Source organism: Babylonia areolata, chromosome 30, assembly GCF_041734735.1.
Source record: "Babylonia areolata isolate BAREFJ2019XMU chromosome 30, ASM4173473v1, whole genome shotgun sequence".
Lineage (NCBI taxonomy): Eukaryota > Metazoa > Mollusca > Gastropoda > Neogastropoda > Buccinidae > Babylonia > Babylonia areolata.
This window is the reverse complement of record NC_134905.1, coordinates 24,881,434-24,903,874: the sequence shown is the minus strand read 5'-3', so window position 1 is coordinate 24,903,874 and position 22,441 is coordinate 24,881,434. Positions and strand designations below refer to the sequence as shown.

The window sequence follows — 22,441 nt, the reverse complement described above, 5'->3', positions numbered from 1 at the left end:
CAGGAAACTTTTGATCCAGGCAGGGTTGGGCAAGTGTGTGTTGACATGTGGATGTGTTTTTTTCAAAGTCTGTGACTTGAAACATCGCTTTTATCTTCACCTTAAGGTTTACCTTTGATTCTTCACCACATTTTATCATTTTTAATGAAAAAAAAAACAGACCAGCTGCTCTTGCCCAAGTGGTTGGTCGGCAAGCTGGAGACTGGTGGGTAGAAGTTTGGATGGTTTATTTATTTGTTGTTATTTTTCACTTCAAAATGCCTCTGTGGTTGAATCATAATTACCTGGCTGGTTGATGGCCCTGAGGTAGAGTCATAGTTACCTGGCTGGTTGATGGCCCTGAGGTAGAGTCATAGTTACCTGGTTGGTTGATGGCCCTGAGGTAGAGTCATAGTTACCTGGCTGGTTGATGGCCCTGAGGTAGAGTCATAGTTACCTGGCTGGTTGATGGCCCTGAGGTAGAGTCATAGTTACCTGGTTGGTTGAATGCCCTGAGGTAGAGTCACAGTTACCTGGTTGGTTGATGGCCCTGAGGTAGAGTGATAGTTACCTGGTTGTTTGATGGCCCTGAGGTAGAGTCATAGTTACCTGGCTGGTTGATGGCCCTGAGGTAGAGTCATAGTTACCTGGTTGGTTGATGGCCCTGAGGTAGAGTCATAGTTACCTGGTTGGTTGATGGCCCTGAGGTAGAGTCATAGTTACCTGGCTGGTTGATGGCCCTGAGGTAAAGTCATAGTTACCTGGCTGGTTGATGGCCCTGAGGTAGAGTCATAGTTATCTGGCTGGTTGAATGCCCTGAGGTAGAGTCATAGTTACCTGGTTGGTTGAATGCCCTGAGGTAGAGTCACAGTTACCTGGTTGGTTGAATGCCCTGAGGTAGAGTCACAGTTACCTGGTTGGTTGATGGCCCTGAGGTAGAGTCATTGTTACCTGGTTGGTTGAATGCCCTGAGGTAGAGTCACAGTTACCTGGTTGGTTGATGGCCCTGAGGTAGAGTCATAGTTACCTGGTTGTTTGATGGCCCTGAGGTAGAGTCATAGTTACCTGGCTGGTTGATGGCCCTGAGGTAGAGTCATAGTTACCTGGTTGTTTGATGGCCCTGAGGTAGAGTCACAGTTACCTGGCTGGTTGATGGCACTGAGGTAGAGTCATAGTTACCTGGCTGGTTGATGGCCCTGAGGTAAAGTCATAGTTACCTGGTGTTGGTTGTTGGCCCTGAGGTAGAGTCATAGTTATCTGGCTGGTTGAATGCCCTGAGGTAGAGTCATAGTTACCTGGTTGGTTGAATGCCCTGAGGTAGAGTCACAGTTACCTGGTTGGTTGAATGCCCTGAGGTAGAGTCACAGTTACCTGGTTGGTTGATGGCCCTGAGGTAGAGTCATTGTTACCTGGTTGGTTGAATGCCCTGAGGTAGAGTCACAGTTACCTGGTTGGTTGATGGCCCTGAGGTAGAGTCATAGTTACCTGGTTGTTTGATGGCCCTGAGGTAGAGTCATAGTTACCTGGCTGGTTGATGGCCCTGAGGTAGAGTCATAGTTACCTGGTTGGTTGATGGCCCTGAGGTAGAGTCAGAGTTACCTGGTTGGTTGATGGCCCTGAGGTAGAGTCATAGTTACCTGGTTGGTTGATGGCCCTGAGGTAGAGTCATAGTTACCTGGTTGGTTGATGGCCCTGAGGTAGAGTCATAGTTACCTGGTTGGTTGATGGCCCTGAGGTAGAGTCATAGTTACCTGGCTGGTTGATGGCCCTGAGGTAGAGTCATAGTTACCTGGTTGGTTGATGGCCCTGAGGTAGAGTCAGAGTTACCTGGTTGGTTGATGGCCCTGAGGTAGAGTCATAGTTACCTGGTTGGTTGATGGCCCTGAGGTAGAGTCATAGTTACCTGGTTGGTTGATGGCCCTGAGGTAGAGTCATAGTTATCTGGCTGGTTGATGGCCCTGAGGTAGAGTCATAGTTACCTGGTTGGTTGATGGCCCTGAGGTAGAGTCATAGTTACCTGGTTGGTTGATGGCCCTGAGGTAGAGTCATAGTTACCTGGTTGGTTGATGGCCCTGAGGTAGAGTCATAGTTACCTGGTTGGTTGATGGCCCTGATGTAGAGTCATAGTTACCTGGTTGGTTGATGGCCCTGAGGTAGAGTCATAGTTATCTGGCTGGTTGATGGCCCTGAGGTAGAGTGATAGTTACCTGGCTGGTTGATGGCCCTGAGGTAGAGTCATAGTTACCTGGCTGGTTGATGGCCCTGAGGTAGAGTCATAGTTACCTGGCTGGTTGATGGCCCTGAGGTAGAGTCATAGTTACCTGGCTGGTTGATGGCCCTGAGGTAGTCACAGTTACCTGGCTGGTTGATGGCTCTGAGGTAGTCACAGTTACCTGGCTGGTTGATGGCCCTGAGGTAGAGTCATAGTTACCTGGCTGGTTGATGGCCCTGAGGTAGAGTCATAGTTACCTGGCTGGTTGATGGCTCTGAGGTAGAGTCATAGTTACCTGGCTGGTTGATGGCCCTGAGGTAGAGTCATAGTTACCTGGCTGGTTGATGGCCCTGAGGTAGTCACAGTTACCTGGCTGGTTGATGGCTCTGAGGTAGAGTCATAAGTACCTGGTTGGCTGGTCTCTTAGGTGGGGAGTATCATCATTATGTTTATTTTTGTATTGTTGCATCATATCATTAATCAGATATGGAGAGTGCAGACACGTCTGTTTGCATTAAACTGTATAATTTGTGTGTGTAAAAAACGAGCATGTGTATTTTGTTTTCAGTTGCGAATTATCTTATAATGATAGCACTTCGCCCTGTCCCCCTCTCCACTGTTCCAGATCCCATGCAGACATGTCGTCAAGCAGCAGGCAGCACTCCCAGCCTCACTCCAAGCACTCCCGATCCTCGTCCTCCGACAGCTCCGTGTCACCCCCAAGGTCAAAGGACAACAAGGCCAAAGCCAAGGCCAAGGCCAAGAAGAAGAAAAGTCGGGCAGGTAAGGAGAGTGACTCAGACGAATCTCACATCAAGTCCAAGAAATGGCTGTCCCCACTGAAAAAGACCTTGAAACTGAAGAAAGCCAAAGCCATGGGTGGTTCAGGAGATGCCAAGGTGGTGGAAGAGGAACGCCCACCTAAACAGAGGTCAGCATCGCCAAAAGCGAGTCGCCGTGGCGACCGTCCAGAGCTGATGGGAGAGGAACCGATGCTCCCTTCCCGGTCTCATGAGTCCAGGAGAGAGAGCGACACGGCCCGTTCTCGTGGTCACAGTTCTGAGAAGCGTGAGAAGAAGGTGAAGGGCGGCAGGCAGTCGTCAGAGTCACCCGCCCCTCTGCTGGACCGAAGCCGAGGCGCCAAACGAGGAGACTCGAGCCGAGACACTTCTTTCGGCCGTAAAGGTCGGCAGTCGGAGTCCCCCGTCCAGCAAGGGGACCGCAGCGGCAGCAGCAGGAGGGGAGACAACAGCCGTGACCTGCCCTACGACCGCCGCAAGCTGGACCAGCGGGACCGAGGGGAGAGCAGGAAGGGTGTTGGAGACGAGCGGTCTAAGCGTCCCGCGACACCCCCACTGAGACAGGCGGAAATGTACTCGCCTTCCCAGCTGGACAGAGATTCCCCCCCTCGAGAACCACACTCCCGCCAGCAGCCGTCGGCCACCAGAGGGCGCCAGGGAGAGCGTGGGGGAGACCCCCTGCTGCGGGAAGAGGAGAGGCGCAGCGGGCAGGACCGAGAGGGGCGGCGCGGCGGGGAGAAGTTTGAGTCCCGTTCCTCCTCCGCCTCTCAGGATCGGGGCGGGGGACAGGAGAGGTTCGGTCGGCGTAGCGATGGCGACAGCTTCGATCAGTACGGGGGTCAGGATCGTGGGCAGTTTGACGCCGATCGGAGTAGTCGCTACGATTATCGGGACAGGGGACAGGAGGCCGGCGGGGACAGAGAGCAGCAGAGGGGTGGGAGAAGGGGAGACCACTTTGAGAGATCTCAGCGAGACCCGCCGAGGGGTGAGGGCATGGGTCGCGACCTGCCCTTTGACCGGCCGGACAGCGTGCGGGGAGGAGGGAGCCGAGACGGGCGGGACCTGTCGAGGGACAACGAGGGGCGTGAGCGGGGCAGAGATGCCCCCAGGGACAGGGGGGACAACCGCAACCGGGACAGAGATGGACGTGTGGCGGAAGGTAAGGAACAGACATTTTTCTGCTGGTTTTGTGTGTGTTCTTTTTTCTTTCTTTTTTTTCTTCTGATTTTTGTTTGTTTTCGAATGCAGATGAATAAGTGTGATACAGCATTGTCCCTTTGGTGAGGAATGAAACGTTTTCTGATGGTTTTGTGTGTGTTCTTTCTTTTTATTTTTATCTGATTCTGTCTTTCGGAATGCAGATAAATGAGCGTAATACAGCATTATCCCTTTGTTAAGGGAATGGAAATTTTTCTGCTGGTTTTTTGTGCGTGTTCTTTTTTTTTCTTTTTCTTCTGATTGTTTATTTTGGAACGCAGACAGATTAAAGCTTGATGCAGCAACATCCCTTGATTTTTCCTGTCACATTTTCATTACTAGCTGTACAGGTATTAGTTGTACTTGAATTGATCAGCAGGCTCAATAAGTCATGCGGATAAAAAGTCATGAAGACCAGAGCATTCCTCAGCAGTTCACAGTGTAGTTTTTCGTGTGCTTTAGCTTTGGCGGGTTTTTTTGGGTTTTTTTTTTTACAAACAAACGGAGCACTCAGGCAGGAGAAATGTATTTGAGATTCAGATAAGATCTAAATGTTTAAAGACCAGAAGGACTGAAGAAATAATGATTGTAATAAATAGTTCTTTACATGGTGCAAAACTGTCCATAAAATGGGCTGCAAGTGCCTCACGTGAACTAATTCATATACATAATAATGCATAATAACATACCTCTACGCATGAAAAAAAAGTGTCACATGTATGTATTCACATGCACCAAGACGATACTACAAATTGCAGATCTATCTGAACATTCACACACAACACACACACACACACACACACACACACACACACATACACACACACCATTAAATATGCCTTACACATGCACACACACATACACACAGTGCTCACAGAAGTACCAGCAGAAGGTTGCACTGTAGCTGGGATGGCTGTCAGAAGGGAACTTTCTGACTGTACTGTTTGTTGTGTAATGTTCCTCATCGCTCTGATTCTGATCCTAACTGTACTGGTTTGTTGTGTAACTTCCATCATCGCTCTGATTGTGGTTCTAACTGTACTGGTTTGTTGTGAACCGTTCATCATTGCTCTGATTCTGATTCCAACTGCACTGATTTGTTGTGTAGCTTCCATCATCACTTTGATTCTGATTCTAACTGTACGGGTTTGTTGTGAAACGTTCACCAGCACTGATTCTAACTGTACTGATTTGTTGTGAACTGTTCATCATCACTTTGTTTTCTGATTCTAACTGTACTGGTTTGTTGTGAACCGTTCATCATCATTTTGATTCTGATTGTAACTGTACTGGTTTGTTGTGTAACGTTCATCATCACTTTGATTCTGATTCTAACTGTACTGATTTGTTGTGAACCGTTCATCAGCACTGATTCTAACTGTACGGATTTGTTGTGAACCGTTCATCAGCACTGATTCTAACTGTACTGATTTGTTGTGAACCGTTCATCAGCACTGATTCTAACTGTACTGATTTGTTGTGAACCGTTCATCAGCACTGATTCTAACTGTACTGATTTGTTGTGAACCGTTCATCAGCACTGATTCTAACTGTACTGGTTTGTTGTGAACCGTTCATCAGCACTGATTCTAACTGTACTGATTTGTTGTGAAACATTCATCAGCACTGATTCTAACTGTACTGATTTTGTTGTGAAACGTTCATCAGCACTGATTCTAACTGTACTGATTTTGTTGTGAAACGTTCATCAGCACTGATTCTAACTGTACTGATTTGTTGTGAAACGTTCATCAGCACTGATTCTAACTGTACTGGTTTGTTGTGAAACGTTCATCAGCAAGACACAAAGCGAAGTACAAGGGCCCCTTTGCAGGTGGCAAGTATGGCAGCGAGGGGTATGGGCCGGACGGCCAGCGGCGCAGCGGTCAGTGGGAAGGGGGGCAGCAGGAGTGGAGGGGAGTGGGGTGCTGACCGCGGTGACCCTTCCCGTGACCTGGGCGGAGGTCGTCTGGACGAGCGAGGTCGGGTGCCAGGAGGGAATGGCAGTGTCGGGAGTGGGAGTAGTGGAGGTGAGCGGGTGTGTGTGTGTGGGTTCGTGTGTGTGTTTGTGTGTTTGTGGGTGGGTGTACTGTGTGTGTGTGTGTGTGTGTGTGCATGTGTGAGTGTGTGTGTGTGGTGAAGGGTGTCTGTGCATGTGTGAGTGTGTGTGTGTGTGTATATGTGTGCATGTGGTGAAGGGTGTGTGAGTGTGTGGTAAATGTTGTGTGTGTGTGTGTATGTCACAGAGAGAGAGAGAGAGTGTGTGTGTGTGTGTGTGAGTGTGTATCTGTGCGTGTGGTGAAGGGTGTGTGAGTGTGTGGTGAATGTTGTGTATGTGTGTGTATGTGAGAGAGAGAGAGAGTGTGTGTGTGTTTGTGTATGTGGTGAAGGGTGTGGCGTCTGTGGCATTTTGCATGCTGGAAGATGTAAATTCCACAGTATGTCAGTCCACAAAAACCCAGAACAATTGTGTCATCGATGTGTTGAAGGTCGCTTGTATCGTGACGACGGACGCGAGGGCGGTGACCGCAGAGGAAGGGAGGTAATCCCCGAAGTCCGCCCACCACTGGAAGGAGGCCGCCTGGACAGACCGGACAGGAGCGAGATTCGCTCAGAAAGAGACGCTCGCTTGGACCGAGGGGACGGCCGCTTGGACCGGGGAGACGGCCGCATGGAGAGGGGGGACAGTCGGGGTGAAGGCCGCTTGGATCGGGTCGAGGGTCGCATGGATCGGGGTGAGGGTCGCCTGGAAAGGGGAGACAGCCGTGGCGATCGGGGCCTCCCTCGGAACGACAGTCGTCATGACCGACTGGACAGGGTAGACAACCGGCTGGACAGGGGGGACGTTCAGATGGAGCACCGTCGCGGGGAACAGCCGGTTCCTCCCATGGACCAGCGTGGGTTCCGACAGGGGCGGGGCATGGGGGCAGGGCCGGGGCCCGGCGACGGACGGGGAGCCATGCGAGGGGTGGGAAGCCGCAGCCCTGTGGACAATCGCGGCTTCGAGTTTGATCGCCGAGATCCTGTTGTCGGAGGTCGCCCGGGGGACAGAGATGCCAGGATGATGGACAGGGACCGGGAGCTTGGGGGCCTGGGACAGCTTCCTCCTCCCAGAGACAGGTTCCTGCCTGCCGGCCCCGCCGAGTTCAGGAGAGACGACCCCGCCTTCCGGGACATCATCCCTGAAGCTGGTGGTGGTGGCGCCATCAGAGATCGCCGCGGCGATGACCGTTTCATCGGACCCGAAGGCATCGATCTCCCGCCGAGAGGTGACCACCGCTTTGACGACGTGAGAGACGACAGGGTTCCGGGTCGGGGTCAGGGTGAGGACCGACAGGGGCGGGACAGGATGATGCCACGTCGCGGAGGTCACTTCGACTTTGGCCGCGGCCCGGGGCCGGAGGTGCGGCCCCCAGACATGCTCCCCAACCAGCGGCGAGGACCTCTCCTGCCCACGCCCGTGGAGGAACCTCCCAGACGCGGAGGCCGGGGTGAGGCCTACGACCGTGAGCCGCAGAGGGTGGGCCGCGACGGACCCAGGGACGCTCGGGAAGGGCGTGGCGGCCGAAGGGACCAACGAGACGGCGACCTGGGGCCTGAGATGGGTCGCGGGGGGAGGGAGCCGCCTCGCGAGGGAGTCAGAGACCCCCCCGCCTGGGAACGCGATGCCGCAAAGGAGGGGAGGGCGGGGCGCGACGGGCCCCGGGACCTGGGCAGGCGCAGTGGAGGAGGGTTCAACGCTCCGGGGGAAGACTTCCCGCTGGACGCTGACCGGAGCCGAGACGCCGACCGCTCCGACTCGAAGAGGCGGGACAGGGATAAAGAGGCGCAAGACGCCGACCCCTCCCCCTCCTCCAAGAGAGGGGGGGACAAGAAGGAGGGGGAGGCAGGGAACGGGGGTGGGGGCAAGGATTCGGTGCGAGGGGAAAAGACGGACGCCAGCGATGCTCGCAGCACTCGCTCTGCCGATGACGTGCGAGAGCTGGCCGGCCCCCGCGGCAAGGACGGGGAACCAGCAGTGGCAGCAGCAGTGGGAGGAGCCGGAGGTTCTGGGGCGGCGCTTCTGAAAGGAGTGCGGGACCGTGATTCTCGTTCGGACGGCAAGAGGTGAGGACACAGCTGACTCGCTCAGTCTCATCCTTGTTGGTGTGACTGTAAATGTCTGTCTGTCTTTTATGATTCTTTGTCTGTTGTCTCTTATCTTGTGGTTACCCATGTCGGTGTTACTTTTGATGTCTGTCTGTCTGTCTTTTATGATTCTTTGTCTGTTGTCTCTTATCTCGGGGTTACCGTTGTCATTGTCAAAGTCAGTATCAGCCTGTCTTTTAAATCTTGAACTGTTTTTGTTGCTCTCATTTTAACTTGCTTTGTTTATAGAGATGCCCCGCTTCAAATAAATTCAGACATACACACAGAGGGCTGCTCTCTCTCTCTCTCTCTCTCTCTCTCTCTTTCCACTATGCATTAATGGCTTACACGCTTGCAATGAAAGTTGTCCTGGCAGAGCACTGTGTGTGGATCTGCAGAAGGTGACCTGTCCATAAAGTTAATGTACACAGTGTTTTATTTTACACAGGCTGTGGGCTAACTGCAAAGCAGCATTTTTCTCTTCAAGATGTTCATTTGTGTATGCATCTTGTTTGTGAACACGCACACACACACACACACACACGCACACGCACACATACACACACACACACACACACACACACACACACACACACACACACACACACACACACACACACACACACACACACACACACTATAGACAGCAAAGTATATTTCTGGAACGACCATGATATCCACCGTCAAGTTGTCAGCATGATGAGGACGACAACGATGATGATGATGATGATGATGGCCACACTCACACTACACACACACATATCAGCAATCAATCAAGATCTTTCTCACCTCCACATCAAGTTGTGCATGCAACCAGATCCCCGGACCCGAACCAAGGCAAACCCGACCCCTCCCTGCCCGGCCGACGCGCACCGGTCAGAGCGCGCTCCCTGTCCCCGAAGCAGCGCAGCAGGACCCCGGGAGGGGCAGCAGGCGGAGGGGGAGGAGGAGCAGACACCACGCGCTCCCCGGGAAGACGTCGCTCCCCCTCCCGCCGAGGCGCTCCGGACCAGGTTCCCTCCCCGGCCTCCAAGACCGGGGGACGCAGGGGCCGATCGCGCACCCCGGTGGGCACCAAGCGCAAGCTCGAGGAGGACCTCCGCTCCCCCCGGGGGGGCGGCACCAAGGACGACACCAAGTCCCCGGTGGCCAAGCGGCCGCGGGAGGAGTCGCGGTCCCCGGGGCGCAAGGGCAGCAGCCGGCACCCCTCCCCGGCTGGCTCCCACCACAGCCTGGGCTCCCACAGCAGCGTGGAGAGGCGCCGGCTCCGGCCCGGCGGTGGGGGGCTGACGCAGCGGGAGCCTGAGACCCGCTTCTTCGGCTCCTCCTCGGCCCACAACGACCGGGACAGCCCCGCGAGGCGGGACAGGGAGAGGGAGAGGGACAGCCCCGCCTGGAGGGAGAGGGAGAGAGAGAGGGAGAGGGAGAGAGACAGCCCGGCCAGGAGGGACAGGGACCGGGAGAGAGACAAGGAGGGGAAGGCGGAGGTTGGTGTGGTGTGTGGTGTGAAGTGGTGTGGTGTGGTGTGGTGGTGGTGGTGTGTGGTGTGGTGTGGTGATGGTGGTGGTGTGGTGTGTTGTGGTGGTGGTGTGGTGTGGTGTGTGGTGTGGTGTGGTATGGTGTGTGGTGTGGTGTGAAGTGGTGTGGTGTGTTGTGGTGGTGCTGGTGTGTGGTGTTGTGTGGTGTTTTATGAGGTGTGGTGGTGGTGGTGGTGGTGGTGGTTTGTCCTCTGTGGTGGTGTTTTGTACAGTTGTCTTCCCCTGTTGGTTGATGGTTTCTCTGGTGTTATTGGTGTTATTTTGTGCAGTTATCTGTCTGCCCATGATGTTTGCATGCTGTTTTGTGTGGTTTTATTTTGTATAGTTATCTGCCCCTGAAAACAGAGTATGGCTGCATCTAAAGCAGTTATAAAAACAGTCATAATCTCACGCATGTAAAAGCCCTCTTGCTGATCTGTATGAGTGACGGCACAACAGCCCAAGGGGTTAAAGCATTAGACTTTTCAATCTGAAGTCCGTGGTTCAAATCCCGGTTATCGGCGCCTGGTGGGTAAAGGCTGGAGATATTTCCAGTCTCCCAGGTCAACAGATGTGCAGACATGCCAGTGCCTGGACCCCCTTGTGTGTGTGTGTGAGTGTGTGTGTGTGTGCGCGCGCGCACGCACGCATGCAGAAGATCAAATTTGCAAGTTAAAAGATCTCGTAATGCTTGTTGGCATTCGGTGGTTTCGGAAAAGGGATCATACCTGGCATGCATTCTCTGCACTCCCCCCGCCCCTTCCCGAAAAGCAGTATGACTGTCTACAGGGTGGGTGTAAAAAACGTTCATACATTAACATATGAAAGCCCACTGGTGTATAGAGTGAACAATGAGTCACAGCCCATGGACAAAGAAGAAGAAGAAGATGTGTGTGAGTGAGTGTGGGAAATCACAGGCCATGGACACTGAAGAACAACAAGGAGAAACATGTTGGTTTTTTTTCTTCAGGTTTCTGAAATATGCTAGTCTGTTGAATGTTGATTGCCCATGTTGATGAGAGTGTGTATCCTCCGTTTTATGTGTGTGTGTGTGCGTGTGTGTGTGTTTGCGTGTGTGAGCGTGTGTGTTTGCATGTATGTTTGTGTGTGTGTGTGTGGTGAAGGGTGTGTGTATGTGTGTGTGTGTGTGTTGTGAAGGGTGTGTGTGTTAGTGTGTGTGTGTGTGTGTGTTTGTGTGCATTTGCAAAGCTGGCTATACAGAGAACTCAGTGCAAAATAGGGAGGTTGTGGGGGTGGGGGGATGTGTGTATGTGTGTGTGTGTGTGTGAGGGGGTTATAAAAACACCAACACCCAAACCAACCTGACCTGACTGATAACGCATTGTTGTTGTGTGTTGTTACCACTCCCACAGAAGGTCGGCGAGGCCGGCAAAGGGGACGGCGACAAGGCGGAGGGATCCCGCAAGCGAGGACGATCCCCTCCCAGGCCCCACGGCCGCGGGTCGGACAGCGGGGACAGGGGCCGCAAGAGGTGGAGAGGAGGTGAGTGGGACGGGGGGGGGGGGGGGCGGGGGGGGGGGAGTGAGGGATCGGAGTGTAAGAGGGTGTGTGGGGGGGTGGGGGTGGGGGGGGCTTTCTGTCTCCTTTTTTTTTTTTCTTGTGTTTAGAATTTTTTGTTTGTGTGTGTGTGACTGTGAGGTTTCCTTTCCTTTTTTTTGTTGTTGTATTTTGTGTTTATATGTGAATGTATACATGTATGTATGTATATATATATCGAGAGAGAGAGAGAGAGAGAGAGAGATTATAATGTTGTGTTTCTGTTTCAAGGATGGGGATGATCCATATATCATTATGATTTATATTATATATATTACACCGCATCTGCTATTGAAAAGAAAAAAAAAGGGAGCTGATGCCTGAGCGATGCATAAATGCAAGGCTTTGGTCAGGCTTTGAAAACCCACAAAATTCTTGTGGTATGTATTATATATGTGTGCGTGTCCATTTATGTGTCTGTGTTAGTGTTTGAGTGAGTGTATGTGTGCGTGTGTGAGATCTGCAAGGAAGAAAAAAAAGAGTGTAGATAAAAAAAAATTTTTAAATGTTGTCTGAGGGTTGGCTGCTGACGAGGAAATTGTCATGTCGTTATTGTTTTTCTTTCTTTCTTTCTCTGTCCTGCAACTGTGTCTTTCTGTCTTTCTCTCTTTCCTCTTCTGTCTTTCTGTCAACCTCCCTGTCGTGTCTTTGACTCTCACTCTCTCTCTTTTTGTGTTGGTGAGTATCTCTGAGAGTGTCCTTTTTGTTTTTTCACAAGGTGTCCAGGTCTTACACTGACTCTGTGTTTTACACAAGGTGTCCAGGTCTTACATTGACTGTGTTTTACACAAGGTGTCCAGGTCTTACACTGACTGTGTGTTTTACACAAGGTGTCCAGGTCTTACACTGACTGTGTTTTACACAAGGTGTCCAGGTCTTACACTGACTCTGTGTTTTACACAAGGTGTCCAGGTCTTACATTGACTGTGTTTTACACAAGGTGTCCAGGTCTTACACTGACTCTGTGTTTTACACAAGGTGTCCAGGTCTTATTACACTGACTGTGTTTTACACAAGGTGTCCAGGTCTTATTACACTGACTGTGTTTTACACAAGGTGTCCAGGTCTTACACTGACTGTGTTTTACACAAGGTGTCCAGGTCTTATTACACTGACTGTGTTTTACACAAGGTGTCCAGGTCTTACACTGACTGTGTTTTACACAAGGTGTCCAGGTCTTACACTGACTCAGTGTTTTACACAAGGTGTCCAGGTCTTACACTGACTGTGTTTTACACAAGGTGTCCAGGTCTTACACTGACTGTGTTTTACACAAGGTGTCCAGGTCTTACACTGACTGTGTTTTACCCAAGGTGTCCAGGTCTTACACTGACTGTGTTTTACACAAGGTGTCCAGGTCTTACACTGACTCTGTTTTACACAAGGTGTCCAGGTCTTACACTGACTCAGTGTTTTACACAAGGTGTCCAGGTCTTACACTGACTCTGTGTTTTACACAAGGTGTCCAGGTCTTACACTGACTCTGTGTTTTACACAAGGTGTCAAGGTCTTACACTGACTGTGTTTTACACAAGGTGTCCAGGTCTTATTACACTGACTGTGTTTTACACAAGGTGTCCAGGTCTTACACTGACTGTGTTTTACACAAGGTGTCCAGGTCTTACACTGACTCTGTGTTTTACACAAGGTGTCCAGGTCTTATTACACTGACTGTGTTTTACACAAGGTGTCCAGGTCTTACACTGACTGTGTTTTACACAAGGTGTCCAGGTCTTACACTGACTGTGTTTTACACAAGGTGTCCAGGTCTTACACTGACTGTGTTTTACACAAGGTGTCCAGGTCTTATTACACTGACTGTGTGTTTTACACAAGGTGTCCAGGTCTTACACTGACTCTGTGTTTTACACAATGTGTCCAGGTCTTACACTGACTGTGTTTTACACAAGGTGTCCAGGTCTTATTACACTGACTGTGTGTTTTACACAAGGTGTCCAGGTCTTACACTGACTGTGTTTTACACAAGGTGTCCAGGTCTTACACTGACTCTGTGTTTTACACAAGGTGTCCAGGTCTTACACTGACTCTGTGTTTTACACAAGGTGTCCAGGTCTTACACTGACTGTGTTTTACACAAGGTGTCCAGGTCTTATTACACTGACTGTGTTTTACACAAGGTGTCCAGGTCTTACACTGACTCTTGTGTTTTACACAAGGTGTCCAGGTCTTACACTGACTGTGTTTTACCCAAGGTATCCAGGTCTTACACTGACTGTGTTTTACACAAGGTGTCCAGGTCTTACACTGACACTGTGTTTTACACAAGGTGTCCAGGTCTTATACTGACTCTGTTTTACACAAGGTGTCCAGCTCTTGTTTTACACAAGGTGTCCAGGTCTTACACTGACTCTGTGTTTTACACAAGGTGTCCAGGTCTTACACTGACTCTCTGTTTTACACAAGGTGTCCGGGTCTTACCCTATCTACATTTGCTCAGGTGGTCTCTTGTCAGAAATTTCTATAGAGAAGTGCCTTTCAAGTATGTTCAGTCATCAGCATGGGCCACACTGGATGCGTAGTTTGCAAGAACACATTACTGAAAGAAGGTTGAGGAGGTTGCTAAGTTTCGTTCAGCGAATGGTTTGTGTGCAAAAGGCCTTACCACATACTGCATGATGACCACAAGTGACCATCAGAATCAACACATCCACACACACACACACATATATATATATATATATATATATATATATATATATATATATATATATATATATATATATATACATGTATACATACACACATGCACGCAAGCATTAAGCAGCTGTTTGGGATGGAGCAAAGTCAGGGATGGAGCAAAGTCAGAAGTGGTGATGAAGACAGGGACATTACCCAGACGCTCTGGACCTATCGATCACGAGGCCAGGGCAGTCACTACTAACATTGGTCTCACGTGATGATGCTCAGATGATTGTGTGTGGTGTTTGCATTGAAGCAGCATTGAGTGGGCCAGTCAGCTTGATTGTTTGCCCGAACAAGAGAGAACCAGGCTAAATCAAGTTGCTTCTCGGTCAAACAGCGTCTGTGCCCTGTGTTGGTTCTTTAGTTCCCTCCTAGTTTCCATTTTGTAGTTTGGATCAGTTTTTCTGGATTATTTCCCTCTCATGTTTTGTATGATGTAGTTTGGATCAGTTTATCTGGATTATTTCCCTCTCATGTTTTGTATGATGTAGTTGGGATCAGTTTTTCTGGATTCTTTCCCTCTCATGTTTTGTATGATGTAGTTGGGATCAGTTTTTCTGGATTATTTCCCTCTCATGTTTTGTATGATGTAGTTGGGATCAGTTTTTCTGGATTCTTTCCCTCTCATGTTTTGTATGATGTAGTTTGGATCAGTTTATCTGGACTATTTCCCTCTCATGTTTTGTATTATGTAGTTGGGATCAGTTTTTCTGGATTATTTCCCTCTCATGTTTTGTATGATGTAGTTGGGATCAGTTTTTCTGGATTCTTTCCCTCTCATGTTTTGTATGATGTAGTTTGGATCAGTTTATCTGGATTATTTCCCTCTCATGTTTTGTATTATGTAGTTGGGATCAGTTTTTCTGGATTCTTTCCCTCTCATGTTTTGTATGATGTAGTTGGGATCAGTTTATCTGGATTATTTCCCTCTCATGTTTTGTATTATGTAGTTGGGATCAGTTTTTCTGGATTATTTCCCTCTCATGTTTTGTATTATGTAGTTGGGATCAGTTTTTCTGGATTCTTTCCCTCTCATGTTTTGTATGATGTAGTTTGGATCAGTTTTTCTGGATTCTTTCCCTCTCATGTTTTGTATGATGTAGTTGGGATCAGTTTATCTGGATTATTTCCCTCTCATGTTTTGTATGATGTAGTTGGGATCAGTTTTTCTGGATTCTTTCCCTCTCATGTTTTGTATGATGTAGTTGGGATCAGTTTTTCTGGATTATTTCCCTCTCATGTTTTGTATGATGTAGTTGGGATCAGTTTATCTGGATTCTTTCCCTCTCATGTTTTGTATGATGTAGTTGGGATCAGTTTTTCTGGATTATTTCCCTCTCATGTTTTGTATGATGTAGTTGGGATCAGTTTATCTGGATTCTTTCCCTCTCATGTTTTGTATTATGTAGTTTGGATCAGTTTTTCTGGATTATTTCCCTCTCATGTTTTGTATGATGTAGTTTGGATCAGTTTTTCTGGATTCTTTCCCTCTCATGTTTTGTATGATGTAGTTTGGATCAGTTTATCTGGATTCTTTCCCTCTCATGTTTTGTATGATGTAGTTTGGATCAGTTTTTCTGGATTATTTCCCTCTCATGTTTTGTATGATGTAGTTTGGATCAGTTTTTCTGGATTCTTTCCCTCTCATGTTTGGATCAGTTTTGCTGCAGTATTTACCCCCATGTTTTTATTATGTAGTTTATGATTAACCTACATCTGTTTTTCTTCATTATTTCTGTTTGTTTGTTTTTTCAACAAGTAATTTTGATTTTTTTTTTTTCTGTGATTTTCATTGTGTAGTTTTCTTGTTCCTATTTCTGTGCTTACCAATATTAGCGTAGTTGTCATTTGGCAAAAAAAACCAAAAAAAAAACCCCGAAAACCTCAGAGAACTGAGGGCATGAGTGTGTAGCGTGTGTTGCATGAGTCAACGTTGCATGCGCCGATGACCTCCTCCCTGTTGTTGTGTGTGTCCCTCCCAAACACAGCGGTTGTGCACCCTGCTGTGGAGGCAGCATGGCAGGCAGGCTTTGAGCCCGCCGACATTGAGAGCAAACTGGCCGGCCACGTGTTGGACCCCTCCCGGCAGAGCCAGCTCGGGTCGGAGAGTCGAAACCTGGCGGCACAGAAAGTGGTGCTGGACAGGCGCTACGAACGTGAGCGGTTGATAGCCGAGAGCCAGGACCTGCTGGTTCTCTTTGACTGCAAGCGGCAGTCGATGGTCGATTGGTTCGTGCGCAAGGACCGCAAGCAGAAGATGACGCACTTTGAGGAGGACGCGCAGAACTGTGTGAAAGCGTGGTCGGCGGTGAGCGGTGACCCCAAGTACCAGTCCTACTGCCTCATGCTGTCTGCGCACGTCCGTGTGCTGGCCTCGGCGATACGCCACTTCCTTGGTCCGTGTTCCATCCTGTGCTGTCGTGCCCTGTTCCCGTGGTGCTGCCTTCGGTGTCGTTGTTCTTGCTGCTGTGGTTGTCAGGGTGTGAGCTGCTGGTGTTGTTTGACTGCGGAGCTGTTGTTTTGCGCGGCTTGGCTGTTGTCGGTGAAACACTCCCTAAGTGGGCAGCGCTTGTTCCATCACTTCTTGCCGTTGTTCTCTCAAGCGTTTCCTTTTGTTGTTGTTGTTGATGTTTTTGCTTTACTCTTTGTGTGTGTGTGTGTGTGTGTGTGCACACATATGGATGTGCATTCGTGCATGTTCGTTATTGTCGTTCTTTCTCTTGTTAAGCTACTTTGCTTTCATCATTTAATGCTTTGTTGTGATATTTAAAATTTTTTTAAGCCTAACTTCTGTCAGAAAGTATTATTACATCTTATTCATTTGTCTCTCTGTGGCTGTGTCTCATTGCCACCTGTCCAGGTCTTTCTCTAAACTTTTATCTCATTTGATAACACAGTGTATAACCTGGCAAATCTTCTAACAGGGGTCTTCGCTGGAAGACAGTCCTGGTTGATGTGTTGCCTGCTGGATTCACTGTGCAGATTTCTGTGTTGTGTTGGCCTGTAAATGTTTGCACATCAGGATACAAAACGTGGAGCTTTTACAGTGCACATAGGGCCCAGACTGCATTGACTGGAACGTGTGTGGAATCATCGTGGCTGAAGGCAGGTGGAGCTGGGATCAGTGTGTCAGTGCCGTATTCTTCCTCTTCATCCTTTGTGGGCTGCAGCTCCCACGTTCACTCCTGTGCACACCAGTGGGCGTTTACATGTATGACTGTTTTTACCCAGCCATGTTGGCAGCCATACTCCATTTTTGGGGGTAGTGCTGTATTGGACGACAGCACCTTAACTCTTTCAGCTCTGCACCCAAGCAGTGTTCTGGCGTCAAACTTTTGTTTAATAATAATAATAATAATAATGGATACTTATATAGCACACTATCCAGAAATCTGCTCTAGGTGCTTTACAAAAACGCTTTTGATAACATAAAACATTATATCTATGTTACATACACACACCAAAATGTGACCACACACACACACACGTGCGCGCACGCACACACGCACGCACACACACACACACTGCATACATACATTTTAACATACATGTGTATCTAACAGCTACCCTAACACATACGCACACATAGGCAGGCACAAACTTACATAAACACACGCACACACAATACACATTCATATACATGCATGTAGTTGTGGACCTGCCACAATTGAACTTATTGCTGAGGGAAAAGGTGAGTTTTGAGACTAGATTTAAAAGATGCAAGGGAATCAGAATGACGGAGATTATCAGGGAGCTTGTTCCACGTCTTTGGCGATTGAAAAGAAAACGATCTGTGTCCATAGGTCTTACTTCTGACGTGAGGTATCCTGAGAAGTCGAGTATCAGAGGAAGAACGGAGCTGGCGAGACGGGGTATAGATATGGAGGAGTTCAGAAAGATACTTGGGGCCAGATCCGTTGACTGCAGAAAAGGTCAGAGTGGATAGTTTATAGTCCATTTCAGTGAAATGGATTCCATGTTCCCACATACGCAATAAGCTGCAAGCAAAGGGAACTGATGTCAGCAATATTCACGGCTGTGCCCACTCTTGCCAGGTTTGGAGGGGGGAAAAAATCCAGTTCTTTTATGTATATATATGATAGTCGTGTCAGACTATGACCATCAGAACAGCAGAGGTGGCAGCTGCTGTCCTGACTATTTGGGCTAGATTTTGATGATAATGGAGAGTGTCTTGCCCAAGTTACATCCCCACTGTCTCGGCCAAGAGGGTTGTAGGACAGTCTGGCGTTCGGATGGTTAGCCCCCAAGGCTGCAGCACTAAGAGCCAGTCCAGTCTTGCCTCCCAGTTTGAGAGTCATAGTCCTTCACAAAAGACTTACCTGTGAATGATTTCCTACTGCAGTGGAGAAACCATTGATCATACAGCTCTCACTTTGCTGTTGTGTTATCACTCAGCCATCTATGCTCAGTTATTCAGCAGTTTTCAGTTTCAGTTTCAGTAGCTCAAGGAGGCGTCTCTGCGTTCGGACAAATCCATATACGCTACACCACATCTGCCAAGCAGATGCCTGACCAGTAGCGTAACCCAACGCGCTTAGTCAGGCCTTGAGAAAAAAAAAAAGGGTGAATAAATAATAGATAAATACATAAAGAAAAATAACTACTACCACTACTAATAATATGTATAAGGCGCAAAAACGTGATGAAGTCAACTATAAGCGTACATAAATAAATAAATGATAATTATAATATAAAAATTAAAAAAAGCAGCAATCTTTCCTCAGCCTGTCTCTCGTTTTTTTTGTTTTTTTCTCTTTTTTTTTCTTTTTAACTGTTTGGTGTGCTTCGTTGTGTGTTTCTCTGATGTCAGAGTCTGACGAAGAAAGGCTGCAAAGTTGTTGCACTGCTGCAGAAACAGAAATTCCATCACTTTGCTTGCCAAGGTCACTCGCTGTCTGCGTGTCTGTGACTTCTAACGAGGTGCTGTGCTGGGTCGTTCGTCAGTGTTGCTGCATTGGTTGGTTGGTTGGTTGTGGTTAACACGGGTGTTGATATCGTCCTGCTCCTTCAGTCCTCTGTCTCTTGGTGATGAGTTCCGGTTCGGATCTGTGTGTGAGTGTAAGTGTGTGTGTGAGAATGCGAATGCGGATGCGAATATTTTATTCAGATTAGGCCACAGCTGTATTTCCATCAACAACAGTATCAGAAACATAAGCGTTCCAGTCACAGTTTTCCCTAGTCATCTCAGCCATACACTCTATCTCATACCCAACGGTGTGTGTGTGTGAGAGAGAGAGAGACAGACAGACAGACAGAAAAGAGAAGGAATTTTGAGAGATCCCGTGAAACAGCTGGACATTCCAAGGCACTACAATATGTGTGTGCTTGTTTGTTGGTGTATGTGTTTGCTTGTGTGCACATGTATTCAAGAGAGAGAGAGAGAGAAAGAGAATGCATTAAGAATGGCTTTTACATTTGATAAGCGGCCGTGTGAGAGTGAAGCATTAAAAAATGTTATATAAACAGGGATATGTTGGTGTTATTGTTTTCTATATATCTATATTTATCAATGATTTTAAATGGTTCAGATGGTGTTTGACTTTGCTTTTGTGTGTGTGTCGTCGTCGTCATTCTGGTCATATCTTGTTGTTTATGAAGAGTTTAAGAACATTACTCAAAAGAAAACCTGTTTTTTGTACAGTTTATAATGTTGTTTATGTTGTATGATTGTGTTTCTGTTCAGGTCAGTTTTTGTTGTTGTTGTTGTTGTTTTTAAACCGGTGATGACAGATTGGTGGAAATGGTCAACAATGTTAGAGGCATGCCCTGGTAGGTCAGTCAGTATGCATGAATGCGACTTTTTGCCTAATTTCCTTTTTGCAGGTCATAATTTTTTTTTCTCTTTTTTTTTTTTTTTTTTTTGGGGGGGGGGGGGGGGGGGGGGGGGGGGTTGTATTTTTTTTTAGGTATTAATGGGAACAATATTTTTTTTAGAATTGTTCATGTGTGCTGTGCTCAAGCTGGAGGTATTGATTAATTAGTGGGGGGGGAAAAAAAGGAAAAAAAAAAAAGATTCAGATTTCTTTTCTGTTTGGTCTGGTGATTGGCTCAAGTCTTTTCTCTTTGGCCAAGTTCGCCTTCCCTCCTTTTTTTTTTTTTTCTCTTCCTTTCCCATCCATTCATTCCCCCCCCCCCACAACATGCCCCCCCATCCTCCCCCCTCCCCCCCAAATCAGTATCCTGTTTTTTTCTCTTCTCAGTGTGGGTGAATGAGGGAGGTGTGGTGTGCGTGGTTTCAAGTCGGGGTTGTGTGGTATGGTGTTGACAGATGGGTGGTGTGGTGTTGACAGATGGGTGGTGTGGTGTTGTGTTGACATATGGGTGGGTGGTGTGGTGTTGACAGATGGGTGGTGTTGTGTTGACAGATGGGTGGGTGGTGTGGTGTTGACAGATGGGTGGGTGGTGTGGTGCTGACAGATGGGTGGTGTGGTGTTGACAGATGGGTGGTGTGGCGCTGACAGATGGGTGGTGTTGTGTTGACAGATGGGTGGTGTGGTGTTGACAGATGGGTGGTGTGGTGTTGACAGATGGGTGGTGTGGTGTTGACAGATGGGTGGTGTGGCGTTGACAGATTGGTGGTGTGGTGATGACAGATGGGTGGTGTTGTGTTGACAGATGGGTGGGTGGTGTTGTGTTGACAGATGGGTGGTGTGGCGCTGACATATGGGTGGGTGGTGTTGTGTTGACAGATGGGTGATGTGGTGTTGACAGATGGGTGGTGTTGTGTTGACAGATGGGTGGTGTGGCGCTGACAGATGGGTGGTGTGGTGTTGACAGATGGGTGGTGTGGTGTTGTGTTGACAGATGGGTGGTGTGGTGCTGTGATGACAGATGGGTGGTGCTGTGATGACAGATGGGTGGTGTGGTGTTGACAGATGGGTGGTGTGGCGCTGACAGATGGGTGGTGTTGTGTTGACAGATGGGTGGTGTGGCGTTGACGGATGGGTGGTGTGGCGCTGACGGATGGGTGGTGTTGACAGATGGGTGGTGTGGTGTGATGTTGACAGATGGATGGTGTGGTGTGCGTGGTTTTTAAGTCGGGGTTGTGTGGTGTGGTGTTGACAGATGGGTGGTGTGGTGTGGTGTGATGTTGAGTTGACAGATGGGTGGTGTGGTGTGCGTGGTTTTTAAGTTGGGGTTGTGTGGTGTGGTGTTGACAGATGGCAGTTGGTCGGAGGCTGAGGGAGTAGACAGCGCTGATAAAGAGGGCCACAAACAGGTGGGTGCATTGTACATGTGTGTGTGTGTGTGTGTGTGTGTGTGTGTGTGTGTGTGTGTGTGTGTGTGTGTGTCAGAGTGTGTGTGTGTGTGTGTGTGTGTGGATGTGGGTTTGAATAGGTGTCTCAGTGTGTGTGTGTATCACTGTGTGTGTGTGTGTGTGTTTGTGTATGTGTGTGTACTTATTTTACATGTGTGTGTGTGTGTGTATGTATACATGTTTACATGTGTGTGTGTGTGTGTGCACGTGTTAACATGTGTTTGAGTGTGTGTGTGTGTGTGCGCGTGCGTGTGTGGGTTTGAATAGGTGTTTAAGTGTGTGTGTGTCACTGTATGTGTGTGTGTGTTTGTGTGTGTGTATGTGTGTGTACTTATTTTACATGTGTGTGTATGTATGTATACATGTTTACATGTGTGTGTGCACGTGTTAACGTGCGTGTGTGTGTGTGCATGTATATATGTGTGTATGTGTGTGGGTGTGAATAGGTGTCTTAGTGTGTGTGTGTGTGAGTGAGTGTGTCTCAGTGTGTGTGTGTGTGAGTGAGTGTGTCTCAGTGTGTGTGTGTGTGTGTGAGTGAGTGTGTCTCAGTGTGTGTGTGTGTGTGAGTGAGTGTGTCTCAGTGTGTGTGTGTGTGAGTGAGTGTGTCTCAGTGTGTGTGTGTGTGTGAGTGAGTGTGTCTCAGTGTGTGTGTGTGTGAGTGAGTGTGTCTCAATGTGTGTGTGTGTGTGTGAGTGAGAACAGTTGTCTCAATACGTGTGAGTGATGAGTGTGAAAAGATGTGTCTGTATTATTAATGTGTTTTTCGTGTTGTTTGTGCATATATAGATGTGTCAGTCAGTTGTCTCAGTACGTGTGAGTGATGAGTGTGAAAAGATGCGTCTGTATTATTAATGTGTTTTTTGTGTTGTTTGTGCATATATAGATGTGTCAGTTGGTGTGGGTGGGGGCGTGAGGGGATAGATGTTAAGTGTGTGTGTGTGTGCATGTGAAATGATATGATTGTATTGCATGCTTTCTTTCTCTTTCTCTGCATCGTTATAACTTTTTTTTCGTACGCAGTGCACAGAGCTCTGAACGACGTGACAGACACTGAGGCAACAGGGAGGGG

General features: G+C 48.4%; 1 protein-coding gene across 1 annotated transcript in view; it reads left to right on the top strand.

The window, feature by feature from the left end:
* LOC143275497 (uncharacterized) overlaps positions 1-22,441 on the top strand; it is a 38,681-nt gene that overhangs the window by 214 nt on the left and 16,026 nt on the right. The window contains exons 2-8 of the mRNA XM_076579648.1: positions 2,817-3,563; positions 3,622-4,150; positions 6,023-6,218; positions 6,678-8,295; positions 9,134-9,803; positions 11,207-11,336; positions 21,275-21,333. Coding sequence (XP_076435763.1) covers positions 2,817-3,563; positions 3,622-4,150; positions 6,023-6,218; positions 6,678-8,295; positions 9,134-9,803; positions 11,207-11,336; positions 21,275-21,333 — 3,949 coding nt within the window. The remainder of the gene's footprint in view (positions 1-2,816; positions 3,564-3,621; positions 4,151-6,022; positions 6,219-6,677; positions 8,296-9,133; positions 9,804-11,206; positions 11,337-21,274; positions 21,334-22,441) is intronic.